The sequence below is a fragment of the Cervus canadensis genome, chromosome 12, assembly GCF_019320065.1.
Source record: "Cervus canadensis isolate Bull #8, Minnesota chromosome 12, ASM1932006v1, whole genome shotgun sequence".
In the NCBI taxonomy this organism is placed as follows: Eukaryota; Metazoa; Chordata; class Mammalia; order Artiodactyla; family Cervidae; genus Cervus; species Cervus canadensis.
In genome coordinates, this window is record NC_057397.1 from 66,527,666 (window position 1) to 66,546,149 (window position 18,484).

At 42.3% G+C, this 18,484-nt stretch overlaps 2 protein-coding genes and 1 long non-coding RNA gene across 8 annotated transcripts in view; all 3 read left to right on the top strand.

Moving 5' to 3' along the window:
- The window catches only part of CDH17 (cadherin 17), an 86,526-nt gene extending 81,801 nt beyond the window's left edge, over positions 1-4,725 (top strand). For all 5 annotated transcript variants that reach the window (XM_043484149.1, XM_043484151.1, XM_043484153.1 and 2 more), the window contains exons 16-18: positions 1,345-1,461; positions 1,596-1,709; positions 3,890-4,725. In XM_043484149.1, the coding sequence (XP_043340084.1) occupies positions 1,345-1,461; positions 1,596-1,709; positions 3,890-3,990 (332 nt within the window). In that variant the 3' untranslated portion in view covers positions 3,991-4,725. The remainder of the gene's footprint in view (positions 1-1,344; positions 1,462-1,595; positions 1,710-3,889) is intronic.
- A 2,950-nt stretch (positions 4,726-7,675) lies between these two features.
- On the top strand, positions 7,676-8,669 carry LOC122451357 (transcription factor BTF3). Its single transcript, XM_043484129.1, has one exon. The coding sequence runs from the start codon at positions 7,790-7,792 to the stop codon at positions 8,276-8,278; it is 489 nt and encodes a 162-aa protein (XP_043340064.1). The 5' UTR covers positions 7,676-7,789; the 3' UTR covers positions 8,279-8,669.
- A 1,972-nt stretch (positions 8,670-10,641) lies between these two features.
- On the top strand, positions 10,642-16,166 carry LOC122451149. 2 transcript variants are annotated; one of them, XR_006272318.1, is made up of 3 exons: positions 10,642-10,710; positions 12,715-12,885; positions 15,859-16,166. It is a non-coding gene; the product is annotated as an uncharacterized LOC122451149 (long non-coding RNA). The 2 variants fall into 2 exon arrangements; XR_006272319.1 differs by lacking the exon at positions 10,642-10,710 and adding an exon at positions 11,023-11,120.
- The last annotated feature ends 2,318 nt before the right edge of the window (positions 16,167-18,484 follow it).

Genomic DNA, 18,484 nt, shown 5'->3' on the forward strand with positions numbered 1-18,484 from the left:
TTGTGTAAAATTGCTTTTTATTTTTTCCTTAAAGTTTGATAGAATTCACCAGTGAAGCCTTCTGGCCCAAAGTTTTCTTTGTAGGAAGTCTTAACTGCAAATTCGATTTCTTTAATAGATAAGGGACTACTCAAGTTATAGATTTATTTTTGGTTGAGCTTGCTAGTTTGTATCTTTCAAATGATTTCTCTGTTTCAATTAATTTGTCTAATTCATTGGCACAAAGTTGTTCATAATATTTTATTACTTTTAATAATTACAGAATATGTAGTGATATCACCTCATTCTAATATTGGAAAGTTTTGCCTCTATTTTGGTCCAGAACAGTCTGGCTAGAGGTTATTAATCTCACTGAATGAACTTTTGGTTTCATTGATTTTGCCTTATTTTTTGTTTTACATTTCATTGCTTGGATCTTTATTATTTCCTGTATTCTTCTTATGTTGTTTTTAACTTGCTTTTTGGTTCTGTTTTGATTAAGGTGGAAGCTGAAGCAACTGAGAATTTTTTTCTTTGTTAATGTAGGCATTTGGTGTTATAATTGATCTCAGTGTCGTATTAGCTGTATTCCATAAAGTTTGATGTATTATTTTCATTTAGTTCAAAACACTTTCTAATTTCCCTTTAGAGTTCTCCTGTGACACATGGGTTATTTAGAAGTAGGCTATTTGGTTCTCATATATGTGGGGACTGCCCACATCTTCCTGGTTACTGATTTCTAATTTAATTCCATAGTGACCTGAGAACATGTGATTGGAGTACTTTTAAACTTACTCAGAGTTTTTCTTTCAGTACTTTACAGACATTTCTTCACTGTGTTCTGGATTGTGTTGGTTCTTCTTTGTTCTTTTGAGTATAATATCCTTTTTTCTCTGGATACCTTTAAGATTTTCTTTTTCACTAATTTTCAGTAAATTGAGTATTATATACCTTGGTGTAGTTGTGTTCACTTTTCTTTTTCCTGAGATTTGCTGATCTTCTTGGATCTGAGGATGTAGAGTTTTCATCAAATTTGGAAAGATGTTAGCAATTACTTCTTCAAATATGTTTTCTAATTCAGTGTTTGTGGCCACTTTATGGAACATAACTACCAGGAGTAATGACAACCTGCTGCATTTAGTGTTCATTTCTACAGCGAAGTCAGGAATTGAGAATTTGATGGCTGCTTCAGCATCCTTTTTAACATTATGGGGGGTACCTGTGGAGTGGTGATACTTGTGGTAGTTTAACTCACACTTTCATCTAACCATTCACATATGAGACAGAGATTAGCTTTATTCCTGCTCATCCAGGGGCCCACAGTTGTGTTTTCACGTCAGTCATTTTTTTCCCCTCTTCTGACAGGAACTCATGCCCGCCTCTCCACCAAGCACACGGGCTTTGAGGAGAGAGTTTACAACATCCCAATCCGCATCAGTGATGGTGGCTGGCAACCCATGGAAGGGACTGTCTCTTTGCCAGGTAGATATTTTGCCACAGGCAACTTGGGATAATGTCTCTCAATATGGTAATTTGTGAGAATTCTTATCTTTAATACAGGATCTTGCAGTTGTTTGCTTGAAAATTTATCTACCAAATATTATTCTGTTTCTCAGTTACTTTCTGCAAGTGTGTGGAAAATAGGTGTTTCCAGCCAGCGGCTCACATGCCTGGGATACCCCCGGTGGGCATGGCAGTTGGCATACTCCTTGCCACCTTTTTGGTCATTGGTGAGTATAGTTTCAAGGATTTCTGCCCTGGGCCTCAGAAACATGAGCTTACACGAGGGTCTGACTTCATAGGCTGAGCTGGGGCTGCTCAAATGGCAACCTGGGCAATAACCAAGAATATAGATCACCAGCAAACCATAGCCAGCCTTCCTGATTGGGAGTTACTGCTTTGGTACTACCCTCCATCCATCACTGCCTTGCTGGTTAATTTGGGAAACACCACATATGCGGCTTTAAAGAATAAATTATTGTATCTCACTCTGAGTTACCAAGCTTTCATGATGAAGGAGAAAGAAATGCAGTAGCTGTGCCTCTGTTATGTGTCAGGTACTGGGCCTGGTGGAAGACATGGTGACATAAACGGATCTTTCACTCACAGAGCTTAGGGTCTAGTCTGCCATTGTTGGAATAGGTAGAAGCTGGCCTTCCAGTGGAGATGCGGGCATGTCTGAAGGACCTGACATGTTGCAGAACTCCCCCTTTTGTGTTATTGTGACTGTGGACCTTGATTCTTTATTATCTCAGAATAATTCCACTGCATCGCAGGCCTCACTCTGCCTTGGCCCCTAGAGAGCAGAGTTCCCTGTCTTCTTTTTTGTAAACAGCTCAGTGTCTACTCTAGTCTTTACCCTCTTTCAATGGTTGTTCTCACCACAAATTAAGTATTAGAAGTAGATACTTCATCAGTTCACATGCACTTGAGTGAAGGAGTTGACAGAGTTTCACATCCTTTCTCTTTTAAAGGAAGAGCTGGGGTTATTCTAAGTCTTCTTCATTGTTCTTTTGGCATCTGTTCTTTTCTGCCATCATTCGGTCTACCACCCTGGATTCTGATTCATAGCTCTAAAAGGGATTTCATTTCCTTATACCCTTCTGTTTGTATTCCTCATTATTATGATATAGAAGGGGCTTTGTGACGTGACCATGGCCCATCCTAATATGTGCATAGTAATAGTAGTGTTAGTCGCTCAGTTGTGTCCAATCCTTTGCGACCCCACAGACCATAGCCCACCAGGCTCCTCTGTTCATGAGCTTCTCCAGGCAAGAATACTGGAGAGGGTTGCCATTCCCTTCTCCAGAGGATCTTCCCAACCAAAGGATCAAACCTGGGTCTCCTGCATTTAGGCAGATTCTTCACTGTCTGAGCTATAAGGAAGTCCCTAATATATGCATGGTGACCATTATTTCTCTCTGACAACAGTTTGCTGCAAATCTATGCTAATTGAGCTGGCTTTTGAGGTTTACTCACTTACCAAACTCCCCCCTACGTCTATGCCTTTTCTTATTCTATTTGTCTTCTCATCTTGAAAGGATTTTTGAGCTTACATGCCATGGTTTTCTAGCATGACCATTTACTCTCAAAATTTTACCACAAGTTAAAGATTGGATGAATTTGGTGATCTACAGATAGAAGTAATAGGATCTTGTAGTTTCATATCCTTACTTTTTTTCAAAATATGAGGATTGGGATTATTGTAAGATTCTTAATGGGCCTCTGAGCATCCAGTCTTTTCTGCCATTATTCCTCCTGTGACCCTAATGCCAGGTTAATTTCCTAGAAACAATCTCCTTTTTCATATAGGTCTCTGGTTTGTAGTACACATGTAGTGCTAAAACACACAATGTAATTTTGTAGGAGGCCAGAGATGAGGGAAAGCAGAGAGGTTAGGTAGTCTACTCAAGCTGGAGCCATGAGGAAGGTGTGAAAGAAAATGTGATACTTGGTGAAAGTAGGCTTTAGGTAGGTTGACAAATCCAAGAAAAGCTCTCTGGTTGTTCTCATTGGACTATTTCCTCCAGGGAAGGAGAAGGAGGACTGGAATCAACATCTATTGACTGTGTCCTAAGTTCAGGAACTCTGTCAGCTGCTCATACACTTAGTCTTCAGGGTAGTGCAAGCATAAAGTCCTATATCCCTTGACAGAGGCCTGGGGATAGCCATCAGCTTATATATAACTTGGGACTTGTTACACACTGACAGCAAGATAAGTGATAATCGTACTCATCCAAGAAAACCCATGCCTAGAAGCCCTTAATCACCATGACAACGAAGCTTTGTTGACCCACTCACAAAGTGAAATTATATGAGTCATTTTTTCCTACCAGAGTGCTACTTTATAAATGAATGTGACAGTACATTGTAAGATTTCATCTATTTGACTCTGATTTTTCTCTTTTAGGTATAATTTTAGCAGTGGTGTTTTTCCGGATGAAGAGGGATAAAGGCCAACATAATGCTGAAAGTGCTCAGGCATCTGAAGTCAAGCCTCTGAGAAACTGAATGTGAAAAAGAATGTTTGAGTTTATGTACCAAGTGCTATTTCAGTAACACAACCATTTAATCCCATACTTTTACTTTTCATCCAACATGTGCATGGCCAGTTTTACAGATAAACTCTCTTGTCTTTCGATATTTTATTACTTTTAGATATTTCATGTGCTATAGACATTAGAGATATTTTCCAATTTCTCATGACACTTTTCTACTCTGCAAATGCCATAGCTATTTCTCCAAACACAAAAATGTGTGTATTTTTCCCTCTTAGGGAATGAGGGGCTGATGAAATACTCTGTTTATTTTTGCTTCCTCAAGAGGTTTTATCAGTCACCCATCACAGAGCTTTCTGGATTCCATTTATGCTTTTTTCTAATTCCATCCTGTGTCTCCTTCCACCATATCTCCCTTGGTATTTCACTAATTTTAAAACATTTGTTGGAGAAAAGAACAAAGCAGAGTCTCAGGAAAAAAAATAAAAGGGCAGACCTGTCCCTCAGTTTGAACAGAAACACTTCATCGTTTGAAGAGGCCTGAGTCACAGACCCTGGTTGCAAACACCAACCACTCACCATGTTTACTCACCACCCACCATGCTCATGTGCTGTGCACGTTTCCTTTATGTGTATATTAATAAAGTTTTGGTTATTATATATTTAATGGTGAAGGAAAATAAGGAAGCATGAAAGATGTAGTGACAACAATCAAGAATAAACATTGGCTGTGGTTTTGTTTCTTGGATTTCTTTGGTTCTGCTTCATGGTTCTTTGCATTTCTTGAGGGAAGGAGTGGTTACCTATCATTAATCAAAATTACCTCTCATGTAGAATTAACCCATAAAGAGGGGTCCACAATGAAATAAAAATTCACTGTGCTTATGATCATGGATTGGGATGTTCAAGGCAGGTACATGAGGAATTTTAAATTTTTAAATAAGAAAACCTCAGATTTGGAAGCACTTCTAGGACCTGGAGCTGTTGTCCAGCTCCCGATTTGAGTCTTTGAAAGCATTCAATATTACACAACCTCTCAGAATTTTCAGGAATTTTGGGGAAAACAACTTGCTTTTGAAAAGGTGCTCCTACACTGATGGCTAAAGCAGGCTGTGGAATTCTGTTTTTCATAAATAACCCTCTTTGTGGGCTTTATATTTTTTTGAAAGCAAAAAAGACAAAAGAAATTATGTAAACTCTGTTTCTAAGACCTCAGTATTACTTTCTTGCATAATGTTATCCTGTGTCTCAGCATCATACTGAGCTTTTTTACCTGTTTTTTTTTTTTCACACAAGACTCGTTGGAAGTCTCATGATGGATGAGGTTCTCTCTTGTCTCATCAAATGCTGAAAGACCAAACAAAAGAAGACAAAAATCTAGGAGCGCCAAAAGCAAATCTACTGCACAAATTATACCCCAGCCTAAAGAATGGTCTAACTTCTATAGGAAATTTTCTTGTGTGTTTTTGACCAAAAGTGACTGTGATCTAGGTCACTTAAAACTGCGTCCTTGTTGTTGGTCAGTCTCTCAGTTGTGCCTGACTCTGCGACCCCATGGACTGCAGAATGCCAGATCCCTGTATCATTCCTGAAAGACAGGCAGTTCTGTGGCAGGTCTGCTCAACGGGCTCAAGAACCTTCCTGCCTCAGTTCAGGGTTGTCCTCTCTAGACCAACTTGTATCACCTAATAGTAGACTGATCACACATAACCTTCTCATCTAAAGTCACTGATTAGTATTCATGCTTTTTCCCCTTGGTGGGCCCTCCCTCTAAACCTTCTACTCCTTTCATGACCAGATCCTACCCATTCTTAAGAGTCTTCAAGACCAATTTAAATACTGGTCCCTTTGGGAAGCCTTCTCTGAGGATACTACAGGGACCTGGCCACCATCTCCTCTAAACCTCTACACTGTGGTGAGGAAAATGCCAGGACCTATTCCCTCTGCTGGTGAGAGTGGTTCCATTTCCACTGGAAGACATCTTCCCCCCCCTTTCCCCAGCTTTTCCACACCCAGTCTGTATAGTTTGAGGCGTCAATTTCCTGTTTTTCCCCATGTCCCTAGACTCACTTCTAGAATTTTGTCGAAACTCTCAGAAAACAGCTCTCTTTAAGTACAATTTGCTAAACTAGTAGAAAATAAGCTTAGAGCATTCTCGTCACCATAAGAGGTAAGCCTGTTTCAGAGCAAGGCCCACAGAGAGTTCAGAGGAGGCTTTGAAAATGCTGAGTGCCTGTTCCAGCTCTGTCTGAGGGCAGCCTTCCTCTGGACTTTGCCATCCTGTGAGGCAGTATGTTCCTTTTTACTTAAAACTCAGTGGACTTCTGCCCTGGCAACTAGAAGACTGGATGTTTGTACCTTACTTGTGGACCTTCTGTTCCACAACTGGAGCGCATTTGACCTCCCCAACTAGTCTGGGGTTTCTCTGGATCCTTTCAGTGTCTCTCTGACAAGTCTTGGCTCATAGCGGCTCCTCCGTAGGTTTTTAAAGAATGAATACATGAAATACCTGATTCATTTAAGCCATTTATGCTATTGTCATTTAAGGGGCACCCATCAGACAAAATTGAAACTAATCCATCCTGTGTTTAGTTACGGTATCTTCAAGGATACCTTAAGCTCCCACTTTACCACCCTGCTTTTCCCTACATGTAAAGTGATGCACCGTTCAAACATCCTCAGAGCTGAAAGCAGTGGTGAGTGAGGCCTGTGAGTGACAAAGCCCGCAAGAGTTTCTGGATGATTGACAAGTGGCTGAGAGAGAGAGAGGGTCTCAGGAGCAGGGGTGGGGGTACTCCTGGGAGAAGCTCTGAGGAAAGCCTTGGGGGCTTCTGAACCGCAGTAAAGGAAGGGAAGAGATCTCGGGCGGTGGTGGTAGCGGCGATGGGGTGGGGGTGGTCCATGGTCCAGATACTCACAGGCAGGAAGCTAAGTTTACCTCGGGAGGTATCCAGGGCAAGAAGTATCCAGGGAAAGAAGGAAGGAATTTGTTTTCAAGGTTCTGTGTGATGCTATACGCATCATGGGAACTTGTTAAACTTGGAAACTTAAGAGTTATCTGAAAAGAAACGATGTCTTAAAATTTTATTTTTAAAATTCATTTAAACTATTTTAAAAGGTACAGTTCAGTAGCATTAAGTCCATTCACATTATTGGACAACCATCACCGTCACCCATCTCTAGAACTTTTTCATGAATGTGTAGAGCTTCTAAATGAAACAATTAAACATGAACTCCTCATCCCTTCCTATCCCTAGTCCCTGGCAACAACTGTTCTAACCTTCTGTCTCCATGAATCAGGTATCATACACTATTTGTTCATCATATCAGTGTTTTAAAACAGGTTTTAAAATAGTAAGAGAGAAAAAGTAGCATTCAAACCTAGGAGTTATCTTATGAGGAGACTGTCTCAAAGCTAATGCTACTTTCGATTTTGCTGCAAATGTCCTTCTACACTTATATATACATTTTACACATCTATGAAGATATCCATACAATGCATACACAATGCATGTGGGTTCTCCAAACACACACACAGTCTCGTTGCTCCTAAATTTCTTCTCACTGAAGCCTGTATCTTTCTGGCTAAATCCCGAGACTATGGACAGCTGTGGATGGCCAGCTCTCTACCACAGGGGTGCTCAGTGGACACATGTTAGAATCACCTGGGGGAGTTTTTAAAAAATACTCACTCCAGCTCTAGCTGCCATCTTGCGTCCCCGCGTGTGTGCGCCCAACCTCAGCTGGTCTGCCCGAGACCACCTGAGCGTCAACCCTAGTCCCCCGCGCGGCCCCATTTCCGCTCCAACAAGATGAAAGAAACTATCATGAACCAGGAGAAACTCGCCAAACTGCAGGCACAAGTGCGCATTGGTGGGAAAGGAACTGCTCGCAGAAAGAAGAAGGTGGTTCATAGAACAGCCACAGCAGATGACAAAAAACTTCAGTTCTCTTTAAAGAAGTTAGGGGTAAACAATATCTCTGGTATTGAAGAGGTGAATATGTTCACAAATCAAGGAACAGTGATCCACTTTAACAACCCTAAAGTTCAGGCATCTCTGGCAGCAAACACTTTCACCATAACAGGCCACGCTGAGACAAAGCAACTGACAGAAATGCTCCCCAGCATCTTAAACCAGCTTGGTGCCGACAGTCTGACCAGTTTAAGGAGACTGGCTGAAGCTCTGCCCAAACAATCTGTGGATGGGAAAGCACCACTTGCCACTGGAGAGGAGGATGATGATGAAGTTCCAGATCTTGTGGAGAATTTTGATGAGGCTTCCAAGAATGAAGCAAACTGAATTGAGTTAACTTCTGAAGAAGATAAATCTTGAAGAAGTTACTGGGAGCTGCTATTTTATATTATGACTGCTTTTTAAAATTTTGTTTATGGATCTGATAAAATCTAGATCTCTAATATTTTTAAGCCTAAGCCCCTGGACACTGCAGCTCTTTTCAGTTTTTGCTTATATACAATTCATTCTTTGTAGCTAATGAAGCTGAAGAAGCCTAAGAATAAAGTTTGAGACAAAGATAAATAAAATTCTTTGCCTAGTATATGGTTTTATTTTTTATTTCATTGATACCAATTTGTACACAGAAGGCAAAATTGTTTATAGAAAGCTAATCATGGCATGTAATATGACTGATAATGATGAATGGAATCTGATTAAAGATTTAAAATGACAGTATAAAAAAAAAAAAAAAATACTCACTCCAGAGCCCCATCCCCGAATGAGTCAGCATCTCTGGGCAGGGTGTTTAAGCTTTAATATTCTGAAAAAAAAAAAAAAAATCCCTGTGTGAGTCTAATGTGCAACCACGGCTGATATCCCTTATTCCAGGCAATCCTCAGAGGGGTTAGCACCAGGCTGGTGTGGAATATGATCCTCTGTGGGGTCTGAATCAGCATCTTTCTTCAGAACATCAGCTTCCCAAGCCTCTCAACTTTCTGGCACCTTTAACCTTAATCAGGCCTTAATCTTAACCCAGCTGGAAACACAGACCATGACCTAGAGCTCAGGGAAGGGGGGGGGGGTGGGGTGGTGGTGGGTGCTGTCAAGAGAGCCATTCCTCAGCCCTCAAAGATCCTTCTGCTGAGAGAGGCCTTGTGGGTACAGACCCAGGTCACCCTGCCAGCACATAGGAGCCTGTGAACTCCAACCATGAAGCTGAGAAGAAAGACATGGCTTTCACCTGTGGAAGAGCAAAATTTTGTAGACTAGAGCAAAAATTACTCTGAAAACACACATTTCTGTAAAGTGGTCTTCTTGTGCTTGGAGACTTGGTTATTTAAAGGGACATTCCTAACAGTCTTCCCTGTAGCTCACACGGTAAAGAATCTGCCTGCAACGCAGGAGACATGGGTTTGCTCCCTGGGTCAGGAAGATCCCCTGGAGAAGGAAATGGCAACCCACTCCAGTATTCTTGCCTGGAGAATCCCATGGACAGATGAGCCTGGCGGGCTACAGTCCATGGGATTGCAAAGAGTCAGATACGACTGAACGACTAACACTACTTCCTGACAGTGTTAAAGACAAAGAATATTTTTCATAACACAATTCGGTTCAGTCGCTCAGTCATGTACTACTCTTTGTGACCCCATGAACCACAGCACGCCAGGCCTCCCTGTCCAGCACCAACTCCCAGAGTCCACCCAAACCCATGTCCATTGAGTCGGTGATGCCATCCAACCATCTCATCCTCTGTCGTCCCCTTCTCCTCCTGCCCTCAATCTTTCCCAGCATCAGGGTCTTTTCCAATGAGTCAGCTCTTTGCATCAGGTGGCCAAAGTATTGAAGTTTCAGTTTCAAAACCAGTCCTACCAATGAACACCCAGGACTGATCTCCTTTAGGATGGACTGGCTGGATCTCCTTGCAGTCCAAGGGACTCTCAAGAGTCTTCTCCAACACCACAGTTCAAAAGCATCAATTCTTCAGCACTCAGCTTTCTTCACAGTCCAACTCTCACATCCATACATGACCAGTGGGAAAATCATAGCCTTGACTAGATGGACCTTTGTGGACAAAGTAATGTCTCTGTTTTTTACTTCCCATTTTATTGGTTTTCCACTTGTACCTCGAGCATGGTACAGGCACCATTCAACATGTCAAAAGGACTGTATGCTACGTGCTAGTCATGTATCAGCCATCTGGGCCCTTGGGACAAGGAAGGCTGCATCCTGACAGGGTAGATAATTCTAAAGGAGAAGGGACTGTCCTGGAACCCAGGGGTAATAATGTCCCCAGCTAGGGCACAAGTCACACCTGGGACCTCCACAAGTTATTTGTCTCCAATAGCCCTTGGTGTTTGGGGACAGAAATCAAAGCCCACCCCCCACCTTTTTACACAAGATCCTCATCCTGGGAGTGCATGGTTGGACAGAAAGAGGAGTGAAGCCGGGCTATGGAAACAAGGGCTCCTCTGATGGGGAGAAAGAGTTCTCACTTTTTCCATTGCAACAGCTGGGCTGAGGGGTAAGTTCCGGAGTTGGAAAGCTACACTGGAAGGGGAGGAGGGCAGACGTGAGGGAGGTGGGAATAAAAATAGCACCTGTGTGCTCGCAGCATTTTAGTTACTTGAATTAAGCACAGGACTGGGCGGAAACAGAAGGTATTTTTAGTAACCGAAGTTAAACTGAGACTTTCTGGCTCTTGGCCGAGAGAAGATCCCAGAGGCGGAATTTCCAGGGGTCTGCCACGGCCTTGGCTGGCTGTGGACACAAAGAACCGGGTAAAGGTCCCCTCAGGGGCAGGAGGGGAGAGGCCCCGGGGGGCTCCTTGCCTAGTGTGGGTCTCTGTGGGAGGATCTCAGAGCGCCTTTCTGGGGCCTCTGAAGGTGAAGCCTTCCCTGGAGTAAGCAGGCCGCGCGACTCGGCGCTGGATCACTTCTTGGAGTCCCGGTTCCGGTTCCGGTTCCTGCTGAGCCGGAAGTCGGTCCTGGGGTACGGCTTCCTCGGGGTGTGAGTTCTTCCGCGGTTGCTCCGCATCCTCCCAGCTCGGTTTCAGTGACCTGAAGGGTTACTTGGGCCCGTGTGTTCTCCAGGAAGGCCCTTCAGGAAGTGGAGGCTGAGAAAGGGCCAGGCAAGGAGAAGTTCTGTGGGAGGCAAGGCCTGTGAGGGATGGAGGGAAGGAACCGCGAGGGTAAGGGGAGCCCGGGCTGTGACCGATGGGTGCTGGGTGTTAAAGGAGCCAAGGAGGGCGGGAAGACCTTTAGGAGGAGCCTCAGGCCTGCTGTGCAGCTCTGAGAGCCCGGGGCCAGGCCTAGGCCGAGCTCGAAGCAAAGACTGTTAGAGAAGCCCACGTTGGACAGAAGCCTCTGATCTCAGAACCCCTACTCCGCCAGGCTGCTGACTGGGGATGTGATCCTGAAGGTGGAGGTGGCGATCCTCCAGCTCCTGCAGTGAGGGGGCCTCTTGAGGGAACATCTGAGCCTGCCCCCACCCCCATCCCATAGCTGTCATAGTTAGGTGACCATCTTGTCCTTTTGCTTATCCATAGGTCAGATATTTGTCGAGTCTCCACCATGGCTAGAGGTAAAGAATCCTCCTGCCAATATAGGAGACTCAGGTTCAATCTCTGAGGAAAGATCCTCTGGAGAAATGAAATAGAATAAAATACACTCCAGTATTCTTGCCTGGAAAATCCCATGGACGGAGGAGCCTGGGGGCTACAGTCCATGGGGTCACAAGGAGTCCAGCACTACTTGGAGACTTAAAATAACAACAACCACATCAAGGTCTGATACTGAGCTAGGCACTGGGAACACAAATCACATTAGTTAGTAATTCTACAGCATTTATCATGTGCCCTGTACTGTTCTCAAAGCCTTGCAAAATATTGTCATTGAATTGTTACAACAACTGTATGAGGGAGGTACAATTATTATGTCTGTTGTACAGATCAGAAACTGTAATAGAGAAAGGTGAAGTATGTAACTTGCTCAAGGTCGCATACCAAGTAAACAACCCTAGAAGTTGTAACTCTGAAGTCCATGCCCCAGACTACCATATTTCATCTAATCTAAGGAACCATCTTTTATAAGATGCACTGTTATTTCAAGTGACACTAAGAAAGAAAGAAAGTGAAGTCGATCAGGCGTCTCTGTCCATGGGATTTTTCAGGCAAGAATACTGAAATGGGTAGCCGTTTCCTTCTCCAGGGGATCTTCCCAACCCCAGGATCGAACCCAGGTCTCCTGAACTGCAGGCAGACGCTTTACTGTCTGAGCCACCAGAGAAGAAAGACAAGAGCTCTGCAAATCAACTTTGCCATTCCATTATTAGTAAGATGCATCCTCAACTGCAGAGAGGTTAAAGCGTGAAAAAGAAAGCAAGTCTTGAATTGATCATTGTTACAAAGAGGCACTGTCTCTGTTCTAAGGCACAGTTGCACAAGGGAGACAACTTCAATGATCGTTGTGCAGTGAGCTGAGCAAGTCACACCAAGGTGGCGCACACACGGACTGCTTCGGTGGCAGAAGGGGGCGATCTTCACTTCTATCTGAGGGTCTGGGAAGCCATCGCAGAAGTGGTGCCCAGCTCTACCTTAGGGTTTCTCCAAATAGAGAAGGGAAGGATAGAATTGGGAAATCTGGGGTATTTTAAGGGCCATGATTGCTAATACGAATGCTATTAATAATCAGCAGTAGCTAACAATAGCTAATCATTTAGTCTTCACCACGTGTCAGGCACCGTATTTAGAGCTGTCCATGCATAATCCCATCTAATCTTCACAGAAACCCTTTGAGAAAGCAACCTTACGAGGAAGAATCCCAAGGCTCAGGAAGTGAACAGATTCATCTCCTACAGCACAACTAATAGGTAATGTACGAGGATAAGGATCTCTGGCAGCCCAGCTCCCAACTCTCAGGTTTTAACTACACTGCAGAGCCACCTCCAGGAAGCAGGTTAGTCTTATAACAATGTACTATACACCTGAACTTTGCTTAGAGAGTAGAATTTCAGTGTTCTCTCTCTCACACAAAAGGTAAATATGTGAGGTGATGGCTGTGTTGATTTAATTAGTTCAGTGGGAAGAATTCTTTCATAACATGTACGTATATCAACTCATCACTTTGTATACTTTTAAGTCTGTTGCTATGTTATTTGTCCATTGCTATATTTCTCAATAAAATGGAAAAAAAAAAAAAAAGAAGAGAATTGGTGATGAGACCTGCTCACCAAGATCATTCTCATCCACTGAGCTCTCCATTTCCTGGGAAAAGCACATGTGAGGGCTAAGCGTTGTCCAGCCCAAGGGTTGAAGAGAGACCTTTGGCATACCAAAGACCTGTCTCTGAAGTTGGGCAGAGGATGAGTGATGGGCAGGAGGTTCTGCAAGCGTTGGTGCAAGATTGGGGGCACTCAGTCATTTCAATGAGCAAGTCTTTGCTGAAAGCTCATCTCAGGCAAAGATCTGTGCTGGGCATCCAGAGGACTTTTGAATGAAGTTGTGGACTGAGCGTCAAATGTTGCATGAATGAAATATAACGTTGAATTCCTTTGCAGGCCTCTCTTATCCAACCCCTACCCACTCTGACCTCATCTCCTGCCTCCTCCCTCTTACTCACCATGCGTTAGTCACACCGGCCATCTGGCACTTCCTTAAGGGGGCAAATTCCTTCCCCTTCTGTTCCTTTACATGTGCCTCTGCCTGGAAGATTCTCCTACTTCTAACCCCCTTTTTTTGTGTCGGCCCTTTTCTCTTGCTTTAGGTCTCAGTGTTAAGTTGGTCTCTTCCAAGCTGTCCTGTCTGTTATTTTTACACCTGTTAATTTTCTTCCTGGCACTTTCATAGTGTATATTATATCCTTTATTAGTTTGCATCTTTAGGGGCAGAAACCTTGTTCGCTGTTGTATCCCATCACTGAGCATGGTGCTGGCATGTAGGAGAGGCTCTGTGTTTGAATAAGTGAATAGCTTAACTTAGAATCTAATTATGGAGCCAAGATGTACATCGATGGCAGAGAAGAGTTAGCTGCTGAACTTTCAATGAATGGAGAGAAAATGTGGGCAGAAAATGTCAAGGAGGTACAAGCATTGAACAGGGTGGGCAGAATCCAAAGACATAGGGATAACCCTGGAGAAGAACCAGCTAGGAGAGAAAACCCAGTCTGTGGGAGAACACAGAAATAGTTTTCTCTTCCCTACAGGTTTGAAGCACCTTCAGTTTCAGTACCTGCAGTCCGTCTAGCTTTACTTACCCCGTGCGCTCTCCTCCTGCTTACTGGAACATGAGCAAAGGCCACAGTGGCCAGTTGTCCAAACTTCCTTCCCCAGAGTGCTCTGGTGGACTCCCCTGGGGGACCAAACAACCCTGAGATTGAATTCGCCTATGGCTCAGCCCAGGAATGAGGATGTTTGGGGGAAACCAGCATGGATGCTGCCTCACCTCATGAAAAGTGATCCCCAGAGTCCATGGCTCAGAGGGTAAAGAATCAGCCTGCTAAGCCAGAGAACTGGGTTCAGTCCTTGGGTGGGAAAGATCTCCAGGAGAAGGAAATGGCTACCCACTCCAGTATTCTTGCCTGGAAAATTCCATGGACAGAGGAGCCTGGTGGGCTACAATCCATGGAATTGCAAGAGTTGGACATGACTGAACGACTAACACATGAAGTCCAGAAAGGACCTCAGATGGTCATATTTTAGAATCCCTTCAAGGAATGTAGACACAGATATAATTCATCAATTATAGTGTCTTCAGTCAGCTATTCTCCCTCACCCCGCATCGAGGTCTAATAGAGCACATTATTTGATTCACTTGCTTAAGAGTTGTACTTGCACAACTTTGAATTTCGTGAATTTCCACACTGTACATTTTGAAGGTTAAGACTTGTTACCATTTTACACATGTTCTGCCTTATTCATCTTACATGTCTAGTAGGATGTCTGTAGAGCATCAAGTCTTATTTTAATTATTTATTCATGTGTTCACTTCACCTCACCCCATCCCTATCCAGCACACACTCTACACAACTTGAGGGCAGGAGACCAGGTCTTATTATCATTGTAACTCTGCTGCCAGCAAAGAATCTTTAATAAAACAGTTTCTTGGTAAGTGTTGAATTAAACTGAAGCATTCTAAGACCTTCCAGAAGTTCAGTTCTCTTTTTTAGCAAAGTTGCCTCAATTCACCTGAGCCCAAGGTGGTTTGCCTATTAACTGTATAATCCAAAATCTGTGTCCTCCTTGTCAAAGACTATTAAAGGGCAAAGATCTCGTTTTAGTTTTAACTGGTCTGTGACTTAATTTGGGAAGCCTCGCCTTATCCACGATTAGACATTATTGAACAAGAATACAGAAAAATGAACTGAAAGTTAAAAATAACTTTCTGCTATAGTGAAATAACAATTTAAAACTCTAAGCAAAACTCTTTGCCACAAACCTCAACCCAGGAATCTAGCTATTTCAGAATTTGTAGGGATTTAATTGCCACATTTCTGCCAAGGACAATACCATGCAATGGAGCTAGGAATGAAGTCATTTGGGCATGTGTTTTCTGGAACTGTGCCGAAATAGTTTTCTTCTTGACATATGCCCAGCTCTTTAAAACAGCTTAGCATTAGTAATGCTCATAGTTTCTTTATAAAATCATGTTTGAAATATAAAGGAAGCATGGAAAGATGCTCAGAGTAAGGGAAAGGAAAGAAAAGTAAGGAGGAAAGCATTTGTTGAGGATGAGTGAACCCTCAACAAGAGTGCATGATGAAAACTGCTCTGTCAATGACAGCCTTATCCATCCAAAGAGTCAGCCCAATGATTGACATGACATTTGCCCCCTGAATTAGGACACTCTGAATTTAGCTAAGGATTATCTTCTTTAGGTTCATGCATTATTCACTTAATCCACAAATGACTATTACTTTTTTTTTATTCCTAAGAAATAGGCAGAAGCAGTGATGACAACCCTATGCCTTTGCTCATGAAGTTTCCTATCACTCATTTCACTCCACTCCTGTCAAGTCTTCGGAAGGAATTTTGGATGTTCCCTGACTCCAGGTTTAAGGACTCTTCCACCAAAAGGTTATAAAGTAAATGTTTACAGTAATCTTTGCCCACCTTGGACTGTTCCTATCTCTGGTATTTCACCACGATCAGAGTCTAAGATCATTTGGCAAACATTTTAAGGAAATAAAAGGTATGAAAATCCCTTTATTGAGGTCAGAACTATGGAGTTACAGAGAGACTTGGTAGACTCCCCAGCAGCTGAGAACAGTCAGCTAGAAAGTGATGCAGAAATTCATAAACCATATTAAAAGTTTTGGTGCCCTGGAAAAAGCTCTGCAATGTTCCAATCATTAAATTACTCAACTGAAATCACTTTCAGATGAGCAAATGCAGAACAAACCCAAGCTTTTAAACCACAACATATGTTCCAAAAGTAAAATGGAAAGCAATAAAGCAGAGCGGTCTGTTCCTACTCCCACCTGCTTATGCAGGTGATTTCAGATTTAATACAAAGACATCTCCAGTATGTCTGCCCTCAGAGCCAAATATGTAAAAATAATAAGCTTGGGCCACTGACTCAAAGGAGTTTAATCTTTAAATGGTTCTGCCAATTAGAGTGGTTGATGTCAGGACACTTAATACGTGGTAGATTTCAGTAATGTTCATTTCAGTGATATACAAACACACGGATAAATAATATCTGTGGTGAGAATAAGGTGAAAACTCTTGGCAAAGTAAGTATCCCTATGAAAGAATAAAAACAGAGGCCAAAAAATAAGACAAAAACTTGCAGACTAAAGTGCTGACAAAAGTCAGAGAAGAAAATCATAAAAAGGAGTAAGTGGTTGACAAGCTCAACTGTACTGAGGTGCCTTGGACTGATCAGTGTCAAGCAAATTTAATAACAACCTGGTGATCTGGAAGATGATAGTTGCAATTTGCATGCAAGATCAATTAAGTAGATGTTGCCTCCAACTCCCTATGCATTCCCTGGTATCATCCCCTTAACAAGAGTGTGGGTGGGGTTTAGTGACGGAATACTAGTGAATAGAGTCTGGAAGAAGTGACGGGTGTCACTTCTGATATTAGGTAAGAGAAAGACTGTGGTTTCTCTCTTGGGCTGCCCTGTCATTCTCACTCTCTGATTTGCTTGCTCTGGGGAAGCTGGCTGCCACCCTGGAGCTGTCCTAAGGAGACAGTCATGTGACAAAAGCCCTCCTGTTTCTGGGCGATAGCCAGGGTGAACCCGAGGCCTGCCAGCAGCCATGGGCATCCAAGCACATTCCTGCAGTCATTTACTGTGTTAGGAATATGTATTAATAGACATGGATTGCTTTCATTTATCTCAAGAAGTACTACTGTGCTATTAATACTACTGAAAATCACATTGTAGCCATTCCCCGACCTAACAGCAAAGAGTGATGGCCCTATGGGCTTAAGGATAAACGTGGAAGATATCCTTCCTCAATGACCGAGCAAAGAAGATAGATGTCCTTTCACATTCAATTTACTCTTTAGTCTCCTAATTCATGGTTTCACTTACCATTTCAAGGTCTGTTTAGAAAATTCCAATCTGTTTTGACTCGATAGACAAAAATAGATGACTAAGAGCCAAAACAAAATATTTCAGAAACTGTGATCTTTTAAAATAGGATTTATTTTTAAGTCACTTTCTCTTTTGAAAAAAGATAACCTGAAGGAAAACAGTTTAACAGAACTGATTAACACAGCCATTTGGATGTGGTTATTTTGATTTAGGAAGTGTTTTGGTGTAACTGTTTTGATCCCAGTATTCCGATTAAAATGAAAAATGCTGTTTATTTTTAAAAATTTCCAAGTGATATGCCCAGTAAATTAGTGGATCTTTCTGTCCTGACCCTCCCTCACCCTGGATCACTCTGATCTTAATTTCCAGGTAGTAGTTGATGATGAGATGAAACTTAGGGGTTGGGTAAAGATGACAATTTCAGAGTACTGCAGAATGATATTTAAAATGTAAAATTTTAGTGGCACAATTTGGGGGGGGGATATTCAAATAATCTGATTATCAATATGGCCATTGCAAATTGTCAAGAACTTGGAGGTATATTATTTTTGCTAATATCTCTTTGCTTATGTGACCTTACTCAAAATGTGTAATATCCACTAATATAACTTAAGTAAATGTTTTCCAGATTTAAATGTAAATGGATAGCAGTTACACTAAATGCTCTCTGGAATACACTATAATGTAATGGTTAAGAATACAAGATAATATACTCTATAATATAGTATATAATACTATACACTATTTTAATCCTCTATAATATAATATATAATATTAGTGTAAGCCACTCTGTAATATAGTGGTTAAGAATTCAAGATAATATAATCCTATATTATACTAGTAGTATTGTTATCAGAAATGCATATGTTTAAGTTGAATCTAGGAAGGCAATTCCATTGATAACATCATAAAATATAGATGAGAATTATTAGGATTTCCCTGGTGGTCCATTGGTTAAGACTCCATGCTTCCCCTGTGGGGGGACATGGTTTTGTTCCCTGGTTGGGAAGCTA